Consider the following 20,670-nt stretch of genomic DNA (forward strand, 5'->3'; position numbering starts at 1 on the left):
GGAAGGAAGGAAGGGAGGGAGGGAGGGAGGGAGGGAGGGAGGGAAGGGAGGGTGGGAAGAAATAAATCTCCCATTTAGGGAAAGATTTTCTATAATTATTTTAAATTTAAGAGAACGTTTGTGGGCTGGTGAATGCTGCTGTACTATAATTCCAGAAAAAGCTGGATCATTACTTGTTGGGGATGTTAGACAGTGAATATACACGTTAAGTAGAAGAAAGTTCTTCTAGTACATTTGATCCAGGGAGTTTTCACCAGAGATCTAACCTGAACTAAGAAACATTCCCCACTTTACATAAATAATTGCATATTACATACACATTTTTCATGTAATGCTTCCTTTTTTCTCATAATATATATGTGAATATATCATTATATTGCAAATTGGCTTCCATATTAGTAAGTAAAAAGATTTTTCCTTTTTTTAAGAACTCAGAATATTCATTTGCCTGCATGCACGTTATTAATTTAATTGATATCTTCTTGATTGGTTCTTACTTTGTTTTCAGTATTTTGGGAGTATAGATATCTGTAGGATAAATTCCTAGAAGTATTGCTGCTGGCTCAGAGTTGCATACTTTGCCAACAGAGTCTTCAAGCAACATTTCTTATTGTTGACAATCTGGGTAATTTTTAATTATAATTCTTTTATTATCAAGATGATGTTCATGTTCCTATTCATTGATAACAGAACTACGATTATAACATAATTGTTAATAACAGAACTGCAATCTTTTTATGTTTCATAACCATTAGTGACTTCTTTGAAAAATGTTTCATGATTTTTTGTCTTTATATTTTATAGCAATTTTAGTTTTACCAGAAAACTGTATAGAAAGTATGGAGATCTCCCTGCCCAACATGTACACAGTTTCTCCTATCATTAATGTCTTGTATTAGTATAGCACATTTGTTACAATTGATGAAGAAATATTGATACATTGTTAAATGCATATTTTACATTAGAGCTCACTTTTTATGTTGTAAAGTTCTACAGGTTTGGCAAGTGCAAAATGTCATGATCCAATATTACAATATCATATAGAATAGTTTCACTGCCCCAAAAATCTCTTGTGCTAGGCCTACTCATCCCTGCCTTCTCCACACTGAGCCCCAAGAAACTACTGATTTTTGTTGCCCATTGTTTTACCTTTTCTACAAGATCACACGGTTAAAATTATACAATCTGAAGCTTTTTTTTTTATTTAGCTATATGAGTTTAAATTTCATTTTTTGCTTTTTATAGGCTGATAGGTCATTTCTTTTTATTGATTGATGTAGTTTGGATTTGTGTCCCTGCCCAAATTCCATGTTATATTGGAGAAGGGGCCTGGTGGGAGGCGATTGAATCATAGGGGTGGATTCCCATACGCTTTTCTCATGATGGAGAGTGAGTTCTCACCAGATCTGATGGTTTAGAAGTGTGTATCCCTTCCCATTGCACACTTTTCTCTCCTCTGTTGTAACGAGAAGACATGACTTGCTTCCCCCTTCCACCATGACTGTTAGTTTTCTGAGGCAGACTAATAGAGAATATTGGTACTGGGAGGGGGGCACTGCTGTAAGGATACGTGAAAATGTGGAGGCGACTTTGGAACTGAGTAACAAGCAGAGGTTGAAACAGTTAGGAGTGCTCAGAAGAAGACAGAAGATGTGGGAAAGATTGGAACTTCCTAGAGACTGTTGAATGGTTTTGACCAAAATGATCTTAGCGATATGGACAATGAAGTTCAGGATTGTCTCAGATGGAGATGAGGAACTTATGGGGAACTGGAGTAAAGGTCACTCTTGCCATGCTTTAGCTAAGAGACTGGTGGCATTTTGTCCCTGCTCTACAGATCTGTGGAACTTTCAACTTGAGAGAGATGATTTAGGGTATCTGGTAGAAGAAATGTCTAAGCAGCAAAGCATTCAAGATGTGACCTGGCTGTTTCTAAAAGTGTTTACTCATATGTGTGAACAAAGAGATTATCTGAAACTGGAACTTATATTTAAAAGAGAAGCAGAGCATAAAAGTTTAGAAAATATGCAACCCAGCCATGTGGTAGAAAAAAAAAAAAAAAAAACTCCTTTTCTGAGGATAAAATCAAGCCTGCTCTAGAAATTTGCATATGTAAAGAGGATCCAAATGTTAATAGCCAAGACAGTGGGGAAAATATCTACAGAACATTTTAGACACCTTCATGAAGGCCCCTCCCATCACCAGCCTGGAGGCCTAGGAGGGTTAAATGGTTTTGTAGGTCAGGCCCAGGGCACTGCTGCCCTGTGCAACCTTGGGAGATGGCACCTTATTTCCCACTGACTCCAGCTCCAGCCATAGCTAAGAGGAGTCAAGGTACAGCTTGGGCCATGACTTCAGAGGATGCAAGCCCCAAGTTTTGGTGCCTTTCACATGGTGTTGGGCTTATGAGTATGCAGAAAGCAAGAGTTGAGGTTTGGGAACCTATTCCTAGATTTCAGAGTATGTATCAAAATGCCTGGATGACCAGCCTGGCCAATGTAGTGAGACCCCATCTCTACTAAAAACATGAAAATTAGTCAGGTGTGGTGGTGCATGCCTGTGGTCCCAGCTACTCAGGAGACTGAGGCACAGTAATTGCTTGAACCTGGGAATGGTGATTACAGTAAGCTGAGATCATGCCACTGCACTCTAGTCTGGGCATCAGAGCAAGACACTGTCTCAAAAAACAAAAAACAAACAAAAAAAAAAACACCTGGATGTCCAGGCAGGAGTCTGCTGCAGGGGTGGAACACTCTTGAAGAACTTATATTAGGGCAGTACAGAGAGCAAATTTGGGGTTGGACCTCCCACACAGAGTCCCCACTGAGGCACTACCTAGTGGAGCTATGAGAAGAGGGCCACTGTCCTCCAGACTCCAGAATGGTAGATCCACCGACAGCTTGCACTGTGTGCCTGGAAAAGCTGCAGGCACTCAGCACCAGCCAGTGAAAGCAGCCATGGGGACTGTACCTGCAGAGCCACAGGAGTGGAGTTGCCCAAAGCCTTGGGCACAAATCTCTTGCATCAGTGTGCCCTAGATGTGCAACATGGAGTCAAAGGAGATCATTTTGGAGCTTTAAGATTTAATGACTGCCCTGTTGGGTTTTGAACTTGCATGGGGCTTGTAACCCTTTGTTTTGGTCAATTTTTCCCTTTTGGAATAAGAGTATTTACCAAATGCCTGTGCCCCCATTATATTTTGGAAGTAACAAAATTTTCTTTTTCTTTTTTTTTTTAGACAGAGTCTTGCTCTGTAGCCCATACTGGACTGCACTGGTGCGATCTCAGCTCACTGCAAGCTCCACCTCCTGGTTTCATGCCATTCTCCTGCTTCAGCCTCCTGAGTAGCTGGGACTACAGGTGCCCACTACCATGCCGGGCTAATTTTTTGGTATTTTTAGCAGAGATGGGCTTTCACTGTGTTAACCAGGATCGTCTTAATCTCCTGACCTCGTGATCCGCCCATCTTGGCCTCCCAAAGTGCTGGGATTACAGGTGTGAGCCACTGTGCCTGGCCAGGGGTAACTAATTTTTTAAAATTTAATGGACTCATAGGTGGAAGGGACTTACCTTGTCTCAGAAGAGACTTTGGACTGTCGGCTTTTGAGTTAATGCTGAAATGGGTTAAGACATAGGGACTGTTGAGAAGGGTAACTGTATTTTGCAATGTGAGAAGAACATTTGGGAACGACCAGGGGTTGAATGGTATGGTTTGGGTTTGTGTCTCCACCCAAATTTCACGTTGAATTGGAGAAGGAATCTGGTGTGAGGTGACTGGATCTTGGGGGTGGATTTCTGCCTTCCTGTTCTCAAGATAGTGAGTGAGTTCTCATGAGGTCTGATGGTTTAGAAGTGTGTGGCACTTCCCCTTTTGCTCTCTCCCTCTCTCTCTCCTGTCACTAGAAGAAGACACGCCTGGCTTCCTTTTAGGCTTCTGCCATGATTGTGAGTTTTCTGAGGCCTCCCAGTCGTGCTTCTTGTTAAGCCTGTGGAACTGTGAGTTAATTAAACCTTTTTTCTTCATGAATTACCCAGTCTCAGGAAGCTCTTCATAGCAGTGTGAGAATAGACTAATACATTGATTACTAATATTCTACTATATGAATGTAACACAGTTTAGTTATCCATTGACCTACTGAAGGACATCTTCAATGCTTCCACTTTTTTATATTCAGGTACAGGTTTTTGTGTGGACATGTCTCCAACTAATTTATGTAAATACCTGGGAGTATGATTGCTTAATCATACAATAACTCTATTTGCTTTGTAAGAAAATTTCACTCTGTCTTCCAACACTCCAGTACCATTTTACATCACCTCCAGCAACGAAAGGAAATTCCTGTTGTTTTCCATTCTTGCTAGCATTTGATGTTTGCATTGATTTTATTTTTCTCTTTTTTTTTCTGAGATGGAGTCCTGCCTGCTCTGTCGCCCAGGCTGGAGTGTGCAGTTGGTGATCTCAACTCACTGCCACCTCCACCTCCTGGGTTCAAACAATTGTCCTACCTCAGCCTCCCTGTAATAACTAGGATTACAGGCATGTACCAGAACGCCCGGCTAATTTTTTGTGTGTTTTTACTAGAGGTAAGGTTTTACCATGTTGGTCAGGCTGGTCTCAAACTCCTGGTCTCAAGTGATCTGCCTGTCTCAGCCTCCCAAAGTGCTAGGCTTACAGTTGTGAGCCACTGCACCCGGCTTGTTTTTGTAGATTTGTAAGAGACCCTTACATACATAGGACATTTGGCTGTGTCTGTGTTTGAATTACAAATTCTTCCAATTTACCCCTGCTGTTGAACTTTGCTTAAAATACATTGTGTGATGCAAATTTTAAAATATTTTATTATCTGTTCTTGTTCTTTTTTCTTTTTTAAATAAGCATAGTCACTTACAAGTAGTTTTGTTTCTTCACCCTCCTGTCACTCTCTATCCACAAGTAGGCTCCAGTGTCTATTGTTCCCTTCTTTGGGTCCATATGTACTTAATGTTTAGCTCCCACTTACAAGGGAGAACATGCAATATTTTCTTTTTTTTTCTTTTCTTTTCTTTTTTTTTTTGAGACGGAGTCCCGCTCTGTCGCCCAGGCAGGAGTGCAGTGGAGCGACCTCAGCTCACTGCAAGCTCCACCTCCCGGGTTCATGTCATTCTGCTGCCTCAGCATCCCGAGTAGCTGGGACTACAGGCAGCCACCACCACGCCCAGCTAATTTTTTGTATTTTTTAGTAAAGACGGGGTTGCACCGTGTTAGCCAGGATGGTCTGCATCTCCTGACCTCGTGATCCGCCCGCCCTCGGCCTCCCAAAGAGCTGGGACTGCAGGTGTGAGTCACCGCGCCCGGCCACGATATTTGGTTTTCTCTTCATGCATTAGTTCACTTAGGATTCAACATCACTGATTGTTAGAGAACTACAAACCAAAACTACAGTCAGATACCATCCACACCAGTCAGAATGGCTGTTTTTAAGGGGTCAAAAAATAACATACTGAAGATGTAGTGGAGAAAAGGGGATGCTTATTCACTGCTGGTGGGAATACAAATTAGTTCTGTCATTGTAGAAAGCAGTCTGATGATGTCTCAAAGAATATAAAACAGAATTACCATTCAAACCATCAATCCTATTATTGGGTATATATACAAAGCAATGTAAATCCTTTCACCATTATTTTTCTGTTATACTTTGAAGCATTTGGGTCATACTTACAAACACATTTATTCTTCCTAGATAATTAAAAGAAATTCTACTATGAGTAGTTCTAATACTTACAGTTTCAGGAATCAAATTTATATATTTGGTCAGTACATAAATTACACATTAATGTTTCTATAAGAGGTAAGGCACAATTGCAGCAGCTTTTTTTTTTTCCTTGCAGATAATCTAGTTATTTTAATGTGACTTGCAGGATACTTCTGCCTATGAATAGAAGAGTATTGAAACTTTTTTTTTCCATTTTTTCCCTCCATTACCATATAACCAGAGTTGCAGCTGGTCATTCTGTGTCTTCCTGGAGAAGCCAGTGGGAGAGAGCTTTGTAATCAAAAGAGATTCAAGTGCAAATCCTAGCTGTATTTCTTTTACTTGTGCAATTTTGGACAAGTTGCTCATTATTCTTGAATCTTGTTTTCTTCATATTTAAGGAAAAAGGAGAAATATATACATTTCCTACAGTTTCTATGAGTATTAAAATGAGATACCAAAATGCTTGATACAAGAGTGAATACAAAGTAAATGTTCACTAAATGGTAGTTGTCATTATTAATATTATGATCACACTAAAAAATGCTATATCTTAGACATTAACATAGAAAAAAATCTATTAATGAAATGTGTTTATGACAACTTACCCAAAAAATACGGAATTATATATCCTACAAGCCCCTCGTACTCCACAGCTGTTGGTGGACCACTTCATGCATGTTTTATCAATCAGAGCCCCGTAATATATTGGAGCTAGAATTCCTCCTGCAACATAAGATAAAAAGATATCAATTCAAGTGAAATGCTTCAAATGTAACTGGGTGATAGTCTACATTGATACATTTTGGATTAATACAAGTTTAAAGTTTTGGAAAATTATTCCATTGTTTTGGCCTACATCCACCCAGGAATCAAAATTATTAGAAATCGCAAAGGCTTAAATCATATGGTGATGTCACAGATGTATTTGATCTACTCTTCTCTCCCTATATACAGAGGGAAGAAAGAGTATTATATGCCTGTATACTCTGTTCTTCCTACAATACCAATTAACTGAAGCCGGATTGGTAAAAAGGGGAATGTTGTTAGTAAAACATGAAAGTTATGTTGGTTCCTATGGAATTTTTCTTAGGCAAGAATGGCTGGATTACTGAGAGTTAAATTATAACTTTATGAGAAAAGGAAAAGTTCTCATCTCAACTGCTGTAAAGGCAGGAGATTTTAATACTATTTTAAGATAATTAAAAAGTAAATGCTTACACGGGGATTCCCTCCTCAATGAAGTTCAGGCCCAGCTTCAAAGAGTGCTCAGCTATTGACCAGTTTTACTTCTTTCTGGGCTCAGAGACTATTTCTCTCTTTCTTACTGCCATTAGAGCCCACAATCAAGCATTTTCTCTCCATTGAGTTCACGTACTTTTTAATATCTCCTAAAGCAGGCTAGGCTGCAGGTTAGGGTCTCTGTTGCTAAATTTTGTTTCTGTTAGTGGTCTGTTAGTGCACAATGGTGCATATATTTTCAGTGGTTTGTCCAAAGTCAATTTTTAATTTGTAGTGCCTGATTTCCATGAATGTGCAGCATTCCGGGGATACATATGTTGTTTATAAGAGAAGTATAAATTCTGAGATTAACTTCTAGTTTTAAGAATAGGTCATTTGTTCAAAATTTTGAGGGACATCATAGTAGAGAGCCATCGTTCAGATGGCAGAATTGAAGCATACAAGATTTTACTTTTTTCTTGTTCTGTTTTGTGATTCATACTTTTCAGATTTTGTTTTGTCACAAAAAATGACAGTGATTTATACATGAATGTTTCACTGATTCTTTTTACGTTTAATCATTCTCAATTTTCTGAGACTGAGAAATAGTAGAATCACAAGAGAATGTTGTCTGAGGCCAATGCATCTGAAGCAAACTGGTCCTGAAACAATGGATGAGAAATTTGCAGATTTCAAAAAATTACAGCGACCCTTTGAAAAATAAAGAAAAGATGCCAACAATTTATTTTCTTCACATTATGCCACTGGTTTAAACAAACTTTATGAAGTGAATGTTTAGTAACAAACTTTGTCCTATTAGAATTGTAAATCTTCTGATAACCTGTTTTCTAAATATCTCTTTTAGTTTAATACACTGTATAGGTCTTCTACCATTTACACATATATCATATTTAAGACAACTGTTCATGAATTGGAAGTTTGCTACTAAGTGTGGATGTTTCCCACAGAAGCATTTAGGGTCCATTGTGCCATATATTGCACATAACAAAATTGGATGTTTACAATTAGAATGGCAAAATTCATTTTTTTCTATGCTATGTTGCTAAAACAATTTCTTCTATTGTCATAGTCTCATTTCAACATATCAGAAGGAGTCCTAACTACCCAGATGCTGTTTTCAGCCTCTGTGGCCCAGGTTCTAGGAGCGAGGTATCTTCTCTGAATCTGGAGATAGAGAACTGCCAAGATTACAGAGGCTGGAAGATTAAGGACCAAGAAAGGGAATGCTGGGATAGAGCCAATGGAACCCTGCAGCATCTTCATCTTCTCTCTCCTATTCCTTTTCTATTTCCTTTTACCTTTCTGGATCTGTGACCTTCTCACCAAATACACTTCATGTACAACTTCTTCATGGTAATTTGGCCATAGAGTTATACTTTTTCCTTTGCTTGCAAGGGTCCCAGAAACTGACCCCTCCCACTTCCTTTTCCTTCTGCCATCTGTGGTTACTTACAGGCTATAATCAGTCCTCTGCACCAATCCCTAGATGAATGATGCCCTTTTCCTACTTCCCAGGAATAAGCACATAATGTTTACAATTCTTACAAAGGAGCACTCACAGAGGTTAGACTAGACATTATTTAACAACAAGTATCTGTGCAGTAAAAAAGGCAAATGGCAATAAGGGATAAAGGGTCATTTCCTAAATCTTTTCTCATCACTTTTGAATATTTAGAAATAGGCCTTCAGCCTCTGGAGTCTACAATCCTACCCTTTGCCACCATAAATCACAATTTTCTGAGCTTTCTTTTATTTAGGACATCCTCTTAATCCAACATGCCTAGTTCTAGAGTATGAATTCTCATTCCCTTTTGCATTAACTCCTGCTAATGGTTAGCTGTCCAGCCGTACAGGACCAAGCAGTGGGAAATGGCATGGTTAATGTCAACTTCTGTTGTTTTAGACAACCTCAGCCTGACCAGATTCCCAGGGCTCCCAAGCTACTTTAGGGCTGTCCTAAGTAATGTCTCCATTTGGAAAGAAGGTCCTCCACTCTGCCTATACCTGGGAGAAATATTCTTATTTTTCTGAAAGAAGGAAAGACTCAGAGACCACCCATCTTTCTGTTTCTGTTAGAAAGAGTGTAATATAAACATGATGATTCCTTGCTCTTAACAGATAGACTCTAACTAGAATTAACAATCAAATTATCTTTTAGGTCACTCAATTTTCCTGTTCCTTTTTATTTTCATTTATCATGAAATAGAAATGATTCTTACTTACTCCTTTTTATACAGTCATAGAGTGGAAAATTAATTGCATTCAGTCTTTAAGACTTAACATTAACATTTATATGTTAAAATGTGTAATCTACATATTTGTCATACCTAGTGTTCTTATAACCATTGAATGAAAACCCATTGCAAGTGCTTTCAATTCAGGTTGAACAATCCTGAAATATGATAAAAGCAAAGAAATAATACATGTCATTAAAAAATCAAACTGAGTTAATATTAAAACATTCATCACTATCGTTCCTCTCCCTGGTAGAATGAATACTCTTAAGTGAATTTCCCACATTATATAAAGTTACATTTTCAACTGTTTTAAAGGTAAACACCTGAGTGACAATAATTTCCTTATTTCTTCAATGCTTTATGATTTCAAGACAGTTTAACACATATGTTCACATTTGATCCCTATGAAAATCCTATAAGAAAGTGGTCAGAATAGACTTTATTATGCTGATGAAGAAAATGATTTTGTGTGGACTATTTAGTCAAGGTAGCTCATATTAAAAGATTATATACTTTTATCCAGGAGTAATTCTTAGAAGACCTCTTTTTACCACCATACTTCTGTCATCAGTGTTAACAGAATAGCTTACTAATATGATTTGTAAATTACATTATACAACCAGAAGGGTCAAAAAACTTTTCTGTGTTGTAGCATCTAATGTATTTAACTGTCATATTAAAGATACAGAGCATATTTGTATCCTCACTTGGAAATTCACTCACTCTTACATTTCTACAATTCCATTTTTCTGTGTTCAATAAACTGATGATGCTACCATCCCTGCGATAACTTAGTACCTACCAAGTGAAATGAAATTATCTTTCATTAGTAAAGGAGGTGGGTTGGGATGAGAGGGATGACTGTGGCTCAAATAACCAACTTTTACTAAATTTTGAATTAACTGACAAAAAGGGTGTTTCTTTCCTCAAAGTGCTGGATGGTTTTTTTCAGAGAGCTAAGTAACCGCCATCAATCAAAAAACATTCACTAAGCACCTACTAAGAGATACCATGCTAGTTAATAGTCTTGCAAGTAAATAGACAAATTATGCTTTATCTCATCCAAGTGACTTGTAGAAGTATATCACTTAATCTCTCTTGGCCTCAGTTTCCTTGTTTGCTAAGTAGGCATGATAATGCTTATCTCATATAAGAATCCAATACAATGAACTAGCACTCTAAACCTCAGTTTCATGTACACATATTTGCCTCTATACCTTGCCAGAGAGCTGCCTTTTGAGATTCTGAAAAGAATTCAATAGAGCTTATAAAATTTTAAAAGACAAAAATTAAATTAAACCTAATACATTAAAAGCTAAACAGAATAGTTATACATTAGGAGAGACAATAAATGGAAAGTGTGTTTTGGCTCGGCTTTGACAAAGGACAGCAGCACTTTGTTAGCACAACTGAGGGCACAAAATTACACTGAGGACAATGAATCTGACATGGTTTGGCTCTGTGTCCCCATCCAAATCTCATCTTGAATTTTACTCACATAATACCCATGTGTTGTGGGAGGGATCTGGTGGGAGATAATTGAATGATAGGGGCAGGTCTTTTCTGTGCTGTTCTCATGATAATGAATAAGTCTCACAAGATCTGATGGCTTTATAGGTCAGAGTTTTCCTGCACAAATTCTCTTTGCCTGCCGCCATCCGTGTATGATGTGGCTTGAGCCTCCTTGCCTTCCACCATGATTGTGAGGTTTCTCCAGCTACATGGAACTATAAGTTCCTCTTTCTTATAGATTAAGCCTCTTTCTTTTGTAAATTGCCCAGTCTCAGGTATGTCTTTATCAGCAGTGTAAAAACAAACTAATACAGTAAATTAGTACCAGCAGAGTGGGATGTTGCTAAAAAGGTATCTGAAAATGTGGAAGTGACCTTGGAACTGGGTAACAGGCAGAGACTGGAACAGTTTGGAGGGCTCTGAAGAAGACAGGAAAATGTGGGAAAGTTTGGAACTTCCTAGAGACTTATTGAATGGCTTTGGCTAAAAGTCTGACAGTGATATGGACAATAAGGTCCAGGCTGAGGTGGTCTCAGATGGAGATAAGGGACTTGTTGGGAACTGGAGCAAAGATGACTCTTTTGTCATATTTTATTGAAGAGACTGGCAGTATTTTGCCCCTGCTCTAGAGATTTGTGGAACTTTGAACTTCAGGGAGATGATTTAGGGTATCTGTCAGAAAAAATTTCTAATCAGCAAAGCATTTAAGAGGCAACTTGGGTGCTGTTAAAGGCATTCAGTTTTATAAGGGAAGCAGAGCATAAAAGTTTGGAAAATTTGCAGCCTGACAATGTGATAGAAAAAAAAGAAAAACACATTTTCTGAGGATAAATTCAAGCCGCCTGCAGAAATTTGTATACCTAAGGAGGAGCTGAATGTTAATTCCCAAGACAATGGGGAAAATGTCTTTAGGGCATATGAGGGGTCTTCACGGTAGCCCCTCCCATCAAAGACCTGGAAGCCTAGAATAAATGGTTTCCTGAGCCAGGCCCAGGGTCCCTGTGCTATGTGCAGCCTAGGTACTTGGTGCCCTGCATCCCAGCTGCTCCAGCTGTGGCTGAAAGGGACCAATGTAGAGCTCAGGCTGTGCCTTCACAGGGCCCAAGCCCCAAGACTTGGCAGCTTCCACGTGGTGTTGAGCCTGTGGGTGCACAAAAGTCAATAATTGAGGTTTGGGAACCTGTGCCTAGATTTCAGAGGATGTGCCTAGATTTCAGAGGATGTGTGGAATACCCAGGAAGAAGTTCAATGCAGGGGCAAGGTGCTCATAGAGAACCTCTGTTAGGGCAGTGTGGAGGAAAAATGTAGGGTCAAAGCCCCCACATAGAGTCCCTACTGGGGCACTGCCTAGTGGAGCTGTGAGAAGAGAGTCACCGTCCTCCAGACTCCAGAAGCTATCAGTAGATCCACCAACAGCTTGCACCGTTCACCTGGAAAAGCTGCCAGCCCGAGAAGGCAGCCTGGAGGGAGGCTGTACCCTGCAAAGCCACAGGGATGGAGCTGCCCAAGACTACAGGAACCTACCTCTTGCATCAGCCTGACCCAGATGTGAGACATGGCGTCAAAGGAGATCATTTTGGAGCTTTAAGTTTTGACTGCCCCATTGGATTTCAAACTTGCATAAGGCCTGTAGCCCCTTTGTTTTAACCAATTCCTCCCATTTGGAAAGGCTGTATTTACTGTATTTACCCAATGCTTGTACCCCCATTGTATCTAGGAAGTAACTATCTTGCTTTTGTTTTTACAGGCTCATGGGTGAAAGGGACTTGCCTTATCTCAGATGAGACTTTGTACTGTGGACTTTTGGGTTAATGCTGAAATGAGTTAAGACTCTGGGGGATTGCTGGGAAAGAATGATTGGTATTGAAATGTGAGGACATGAGATTCAGAGGGGACAGGGGTGGAATGAAATAGTTTGACTCTGTCCCCATCCAAATCTCATCTTGAATTTTACTCACATAATTCCCACATGTTGTTGAAGGGACCCAGTGGGAGATAATTGAATCATGGGGGCAGGTCTTTCACATGCTGTTCTCATAATAGTGAGTAAGTCTCATGAGATTTGATTGCTTTATAAGGTGGACTTTTCCTGCACAAGCTCCCTTTGCCTGCTGCCACCCATGTAAGATGTGACTTGCTCCTCCTTGCCTTCCACCATGATTGTGAGGCTTGCCCAGCCATGTGGATCTGTAAGTCCAATTAAACCTCTCTCTTTTATAAATTGCCTAGTCTTGGGTATATCTTTATCAGGATCATAAAAACAAACAAATACAGAATCCATGCCTGCTATTTAGGAGGAAGTTTATTTCACAAAGAGATGGTCAGGAGGAAATCAGTAGAAAGGGGAGTTTAACTTATCTATTTAGTTATTACTCTCAAATATCAGATTTCTCAAAGGAGATTTTGGGAAGGGAGAGATTGCACTTCACCCCTGGTTGAGTTTTTTGACAATTGCCTGACGTGTATTTTCCACTGTAATTGATTTTCAGAAGTTATACTTTATCCTACACACACAAGGTAAACTGACATTTGTTATTGAGCTGTATTTTCACCCAGGGAAAGGGTTAGCCTGCAGGAGACTTGGGGAACTTACAGATAGGGAGGATATTTTCCTAAGAGTGGGCCTGAATTCTTCAACAATTCAGTGGAGATGATGAATGTGTGTGATACAGTAATATTCATATACAATAACAATCACACACACTCACCCCTACATTCACATGAATGAACACTCACACTTCTTGCCACATGCTCATACTCATATCCTCACTTGCATGCATACACCCGTGCATGGTTATCATGTAAGTTATTTATCACTGTAGTGTGACTCCTGCTTTACATATGATATTGAGCAGCTCTGTATTTTGATGGATCTCTCTCAGGATGAATTTATCACAAAAAGCACCTTAAGAAGTTAAATGTGCTATTTCATTTAATTATTTAATTTAAGAGATTTCATTTAAAGTGTTCCTCTGTTGTTCTTTCTAATGACAATCAACCATCATGACCTGCTGTTTCTTGAGGTAATTTCCAGTTAGACCTAATGAAATCCTAACAATACATAGCACAGGTAGGGAATGCTTGTTTTCCTGTTTGCAAAAGATTGAAGAAAAGCTCTAATTTATTGTGTATATGAGCCAAATCCTTTCTAGCTAAGCCACTAAAATGTAGTTTTTTAAAAATGTTCTAAAACATTACCCTCCTTTGGGCCATTTAGATTGATGTTTTGTTTGTCATAAACTTACATCATGCCTCACATCCTGTCACCAGCAGAATGTCAAGATTTTGAGATCCTCTCTGTGTACCAAGACTCTCATTCCACATGGTTTACTATATCCCTTAATCCCACTCACTCGCTTACTCTTTTTCCATTACTCAAACCCTTTCATTTTGCCCAGGGAAACTCATGTTTGTTACCAGCAAAATATTTAGTTCCTACATTCTTTGTAGCCCTTTCACTTTCTTGTTCTAAACAAAGCCTGGTTTACTCCCAGTGATGCTCCATGTAACTCTCTCATGTAGGACTGTTTTCCTTCCACAACCTCCATATCAATGGGCCTGAGATGTAGAAGTTCTTATTGATCTTTCATTTTTACCACTTCCAGATCTGAGTCTTTCCTCTGAAAGACCTCTAGGTCCCAGGAAGAGGTGCACCACCCTACCATACTATTCTCTGACCTCCTTGTTGAAATTAACTATAGACTGGCACATCACAAACTCATCATTTCTTGACAATTTTCATTCTAGACTCCCTGTAATTTTTGTGAAAATTATTTCTGCCCTTTTTCCTAGTTATTTTAAGAAATGTGAATGATATAGATTATGCTCCCAATGATATAGCCTTTCAGTTTCTTGGTCTCTTTTATGGAAAGTCTTATTTCTTCCATCCACAGTCAGTTCATCAGTACCCACTTTAAAAATTTTCCATTTTGGCCAGTCCTTATAACCACCTCGTATGTTTTAAATTAACTCCCGTTCATGTATCTGTTACAAGAAGCTCTAGCCCTAGCTCTTTAGGCTACGATTCCCCTGATCTCTTCACAGGCCATCTCTAGTTTTACCACTTCACTTCCTTTCTCATCATGATGTTTATAAGCATGTTATAAATCACTCTTCTGCATATATTCTGCACATTTTTATTCATCTCATCCTTTACTGTACTAGACAAGCAAAAATGCTTTCATCTAATCATCTGCCTTCTCTGAACCTATGTACAAAGAGTTTCATCCCTGAAGGAAATAATTCACACATCTGACTGTGCTCACTTTAAATTCATAAGCACAGACCTTCAGGAGGCCTCCAGGGCAATTGTCCAATAGTTCCTGTTCCATGTTCCCTGTCAGTATGTTTCTTTAATCTCCAAGATTACTAGTTCACATTTTCTGATCTAAAGACTCTTTCTTTTCTTCCTCCTCTTTCTCATCTGATTACATTCCTTTTTTATAACAAAGAAAGTAGAAACAGCAGAAAAAAGTTCAATATTCTTCAACATTACAGGTACACATTTACCTGTCTTTTACCCACATAGACAATTTCCCTTTTTGTACAAAGAAAAACTCTGTGTCTTGGTTAATCTCTTTTCTCCTTCCTCTGTAATTGCTTTCCCTCTTTTCTGCATTGTCAGTTTCCTTCATCTCTACTGATAATTCTCATCAGTATGTCAGCATGCTATTATGTCTAGAATTGAACATAAACAGAAGTTTTACTCCACAACTTTGCTAACAACCACACCTTTTGTCAGCTTCTTTTATAACACTACTCCTGAAAATAACTTTCCGTGCTGACTGTTGCACTTCCCTTTCTAGAATTTTCTCTTGATCCTCTTCAATATAGCCTGTTAGATCCTACACAACACACATTATAGCCACATTTTCAAATGGAAAAAAATGAATTCAAACAAAATAAATTCAAAATAAGGAGAGATAGCTTATCTAAGTTAGAAAGAACCAGAGAAAGAATTCTTTAAGTATAAAGAAGGTAGAATGTTAAAGGTCCAAAGGACCACAGTGACTCTTGAGCAATGAATCCAAACCTAAATAAAATCTCTGATATGCTGATAAAGAATCCAAAATATTGATTCTAAAGAAGTCTTCATGAAATAAGAACTTCAAGTAATATGGGATTATGTAAAGCTTGAGATCAAAAAGAAAGTTAAAAATTATCAAAAATTAATGAGAAAAATAATATAGGGTATAAAAGAAGAGATAGATTTTACTAAGAAAAGTAGACACAACTTCTGAAAATAAAAAAATGTATGGAGGGGACTGCAAAATACCTTTGAAAGTTTTAAGAATAGGCCAGACCAAGCAGAATAAATAATTTCAGAGCTAGAAGACAAGTCTTTCAAATAAACTCAGTAGGAAGAATACATAGAAAAATGAATTGAAAAACCTGACAGAGCCTTCAAGATATATGGGATTATGTAATGCATCCAAATTTATGAATCATGGATGTTCCAGAGGGAGAAGAAAAAGTAAAAGTGTGGGAAACTTGTTTGAAAGAGTAACTCAGAAAAACTTCCCTGACTTACTACAGATCTAGACATCCAAATATAAAAAGCTCAGATGATTCCTGGGAGATGCATTGCAAGAATAACCTGCACAAGACATACAGTCATCAGACTACTAAAAGTCAACATAAATTTAAAAATCTTAAACATGGCAAGAGAGAAGTATCTAATTACCTGTTAAGAGAATCCCATCAGACTAACAGCAGACTTCTCATCAGGAATCTTACAAGCCAAAAGAAATTAGGGTCTTATTATCAGTCTCTTAAAGAAAAAAAAAATGACAACCAGAAATTTTGTATGCTGCTCAACTAAGACTCATAATTCAAGAAGAAAAACAGTACTTCCCAAATAAGCAAACACTAAGGGAATTTGTCACAAACAGACTGACTCTACAAGAAAGACTTGAAGGAGTTCTAACACATAGAAATGAAAGAGCAATACTTATCATTACGGAAACATACAAAGTATAAACCTTACAGATCTCATTTTAAAATTACCTAATTGAGACTGCAAAGCAAATTAAGAAATAATTCACAATATTACAGAAACAACCCTCAAAAATTAATACTGACCTTAAATATAAATAGACTGAACACTCCTCTTAAAAAATATAGTCTAGCAGAATGAATTTTTAAAAATTCAACTATATGCTACATACAAGAAACCCATCTAATTCAACTAACTTGTAAAGACCTTTTCAGACTCAAAGAAAAGGGGTATAAAAAGATATTCTATGAAAATACAAACCAAATCTGAGCAGAAGTAGTTATACTTGGATTAGATAAAACAAATATCAAACCAAAAACCATAAATAATGACAAACAAGGTTACTATATAAAGGATCAGTTAAGAAGATATGACAATTTGAAACATATGCACCCAACACTGGAGCACCCCAATTCATAAAACAAACACTACTGGACCTAAGGAAAACAAAATAGATAGCAATATAATATTAGTGGGGTCTTTCAATAACCCACTGACAACATTAGGCAGATAATGGCAGCCAAAAATCAACAAAGAAACTTTTACAATGGACATTAGACCCAAAGGACCTGACAAACATTTACAGAACATTTTACCCTACCACCTCAGAATATACATTCTTCTCATGCACACATGAAACATTTTCAAAAATTGACCATATACCACGCCTAAAGGCAATACTCAATGATTTTTTTAAAATCAAAATAATATCAAGTTCCATTTCAGAATACAGTGGAATAAAGATGGAAATTAGTTCCTAGAAGAATTCTCAACACTATAGAAATACATGAAAATTAAATAATCTGTTCCTGAACAATTATTTGGTCAATGATGAAAGCAAGGCAGAATTTTTTTTAAAAAATATTGAAATGACGCTGGGTGTAGTGGCTCACTTAAGGTCAGGAGTTTCAGACCAGCCTGGCTAAAATGGTGAAACTCCACCTCTACTACAAATGAAAAAAATTAGCTGGGTGTAGTGGCACATGTCTTTAATCCCAGCTGCTAAAGAGACTGAGGCAGGAGAATAGCTTGAACCCAAGAGGTAGAGGTTGCAGTGAGCCAAGATTACACCATTTCACTCCATCCTGAGTGACAGAGTAAGATTCTGTCTCAAAAAAACAAACAAAATTAAGAAATTGAAGTGAATGAAAATAAAGACACAACATACCAAAACCTCTGAGATACAACAAGTCAATGCCAACAGGGAAGTTTTTAGAATTAAATGCCTACAACAAAAAGATAGAAAGATATCAAATTAACAATCTAATGTCTTGCCTCACAGAACTAGTAAAACAAGGATAAACTGCACCCCAAGCTAGCAGAATATAGTAAATATTAAAGAACAAATATAACAGAAATTTGGGCAAAAAAAATTGCAAAGGATCTGTGAAATAAAAAGTTGTTATTTGAAAATATAAGTAAGATAGACAGACTACCAGTAGATTAACCAAAAAAAGAAAGAAGATTCAAATAAGTACAATCAGAAATATTAATGGTGTCATTAAAACTATTACCACGGAAATATAAAATATCATCAGAGACTACTATGGCCATCTCTACATACATAAACCAGAAAACCTAGAGGAAACTGATAAATTCCTGGAAACATACAACTTCACAAGTTTGAACCAGGAAGAAATAGAAATCCTTAACAGATCAATAATGAGTAATTAAATTGAATTAGTAATAATAAAAATAATCTCCTTATGACAACAACAAAAAGTGCAGGACCAGAGAAAATTATTGCCAGATTCTGCCAGACCAAAAAGGAAGAAATAATACCAATTCTACTAAAACTATTTCAAAAAATCAAAGGGGAAGGAATCCTCTTCAACTAATCCTATGAAGTCAGCATCATGCTGATACCAAAGGCAGGCAAGTACATGACAAATAGAAGAGAAAACCACACATCAATATCCCTGATGAACACAGATCCAAATATCCTCAAAAAAAAAAAAAAAAAAACTCTAGAAAATAAAATTCAGCAGCACATCAAAAGGTTCAACACAATGAAAAGTAGACTTTTTCCTGAAATGCAAGGATGGTGAATCAAAAAATGTGATTTACAAAATTAACAGAAATTTCTTTTTTCAAAAAGCATATGATAAAATCAATTGATGCAGAAAAAAAAATTTGATAAAATCCAGCATCCCTTTATGATAAAAACACTTACCAAACTAGGCATAGAAGAAAAATACTTTAAAATAATAAAAATCATATATATGACAAACCACAGTCAATAACATACCAAATGGGGGAAAATTATAAGCATTACTTCTAAGAATGGACCCAAGATGAGGATGCCCATTGTCACCACTCCTATTCAACATAGTATTGGAAATCCTATCAGGAGCAATAAGGCAAGACAAAGGAATAAAAGGTCTCCAAATGAGAAAAGAAGAATTTGAATTATTCCTCTTCACTTATGATATAATCTTACACCTAGAAAACCCTAAAACTCCTCTGAAAATCTCTTAGACTTGATAAACTACTTCAGTAAAGTTTCAGGATACAAAACCAATGTACAAAAATCAGTAGCATTTCCATACACCAATAATGATCAAGCTCAAAACCAAATCAACAACTGAATCCTATTGACAATAGATACAAAAAATGTGAAACATTTAAAATAATAGGTAAAAAAGTCTCTATGAGGAGAACTACAAAACACTGATGAAAAAAGTTATATATGGCATAAAAAAATAGAAAAACATCTCATGTTCATGAATTGGAATAATAAATATTGTGTAAAACGACTCTCTGGCCCAAGGCAATCTACAGATTCAACACAATTTTTATTAAATTACCTATGTAAATCCTAAAATTCATATGGAATCAAAAGAGTCTTACTAGCAAATTCATCCTAAGCAAAAAAATAAAGCTGAAGTTGTCACATTACCTGACTTCAAATTATACTACAAGTCTATAAGCCAAAATAAAATGGTATTAGTATAAAAATAGACACATAGATCAATGGAACAGAATAGAGAAGCCAGAAATAAAGTCACATATCTACAACATACTGATTTTTGACAAAGTAACAAATATATATACAGTGAAGAAATGGTGCTGGGAAAATTGGAGAAGCATATATACAGACATAAAATTGAACCCATATCTCTCATCATATATAAAAATTAACTCAAAATGGATTAAAAATCCCAGCACTTTGGGAGGCTGAGGCAGGTGGATCACGAGGTCAGGAGATCGAGACCATCCTGGATAACATGGTGAAACCCCATCTTCACTAAAGGAAAAAATTAGCCAGGCATGATGGCAGGTACCTGTAGTCCCAGTTACTCGGGAGGCTGAGGAAGGAGAATGGTGTGAACCCAGGAGGCAGAGCTTGCAGTGAGCCGAGATCGCATCACTGCACTCCAGCCTGGGCAACAGAGCAGACTCCATCTCAAAAAAAAAAAAAAAAAAAAAGATGGTTTAAACACTTAAAAGGAAATGCAACAAAATAATATACCAGTGGAACTTACTTAAACTACAAAATTTTTGTTCAGTAAAAAAATAGTAATAATCAACAGAGTACACAGACAACCCATAGAATGGGAGAAAATACTTATAAACAATGCACCTGAAAAAGGGTTAACATCCAGAATCTACCAGGAACTTAAACAACTCAATAAAAAAAAAAGAAAAAAAACCTCATTAAAAAGTGGGTAAAGGATATGAATAGACATTTTTCAAAAGAAGACATACAAATGGCCAATAAATATATAAAAATGCCCAACATCACTAATCATCAGAGAAATGAAAATTAAAACCATAATGAGATATCATCTTATACTCATCAGGATAGCTATTAATACAAAGTCGAAAGTCAAGAGATGTTGGTGAAGATGAGAAGAAAAGTGAATGCTTATACACTGTTGCTGGGAATGTTAATTAGTAAAACCTCTATGGAAAACAGTACAGAGATTTCCTGATGACCTAAAAATTGAAC

General features: G+C 37.2%; 1 protein-coding gene across 2 annotated transcripts in view; it reads right to left on the minus strand.

Annotated features, from left to right (window-relative positions):
• Positions 1–20,670, minus strand: part of SLCO1B3 (solute carrier organic anion transporter family member 1B3) — a 100,177-nt gene that overhangs the window by 9,332 nt on the left and 70,175 nt on the right. The window contains exons 13-14 of one of the 2 annotated variants that reach the window (XM_033222710.1): positions 9,302–9,366; positions 6,341–6,458 (exon numbers count right to left, since the gene is read on the minus strand). In XM_033222710.1, coding sequence (XP_033078601.1) covers positions 6,341–6,458; positions 9,302–9,366 — 183 coding nt within the window. Of the gene's footprint in view, positions 1–6,340; positions 6,459–9,301; positions 9,367–15,237; positions 15,401–20,670 lie in introns of those variants that run through there. The other variant, XM_033222712.1, reaches the window with a different exon arrangement.

This window comes from Trachypithecus francoisi, unplaced genomic scaffold (assembly GCF_009764315.1).
Source record: "Trachypithecus francoisi isolate TF-2019V2 unplaced genomic scaffold, Tfra_2.0 Lachesis_group11, whole genome shotgun sequence".
Lineage (NCBI taxonomy): Eukaryota > Metazoa > Chordata > Mammalia > Primates > Cercopithecidae > Trachypithecus > Trachypithecus francoisi.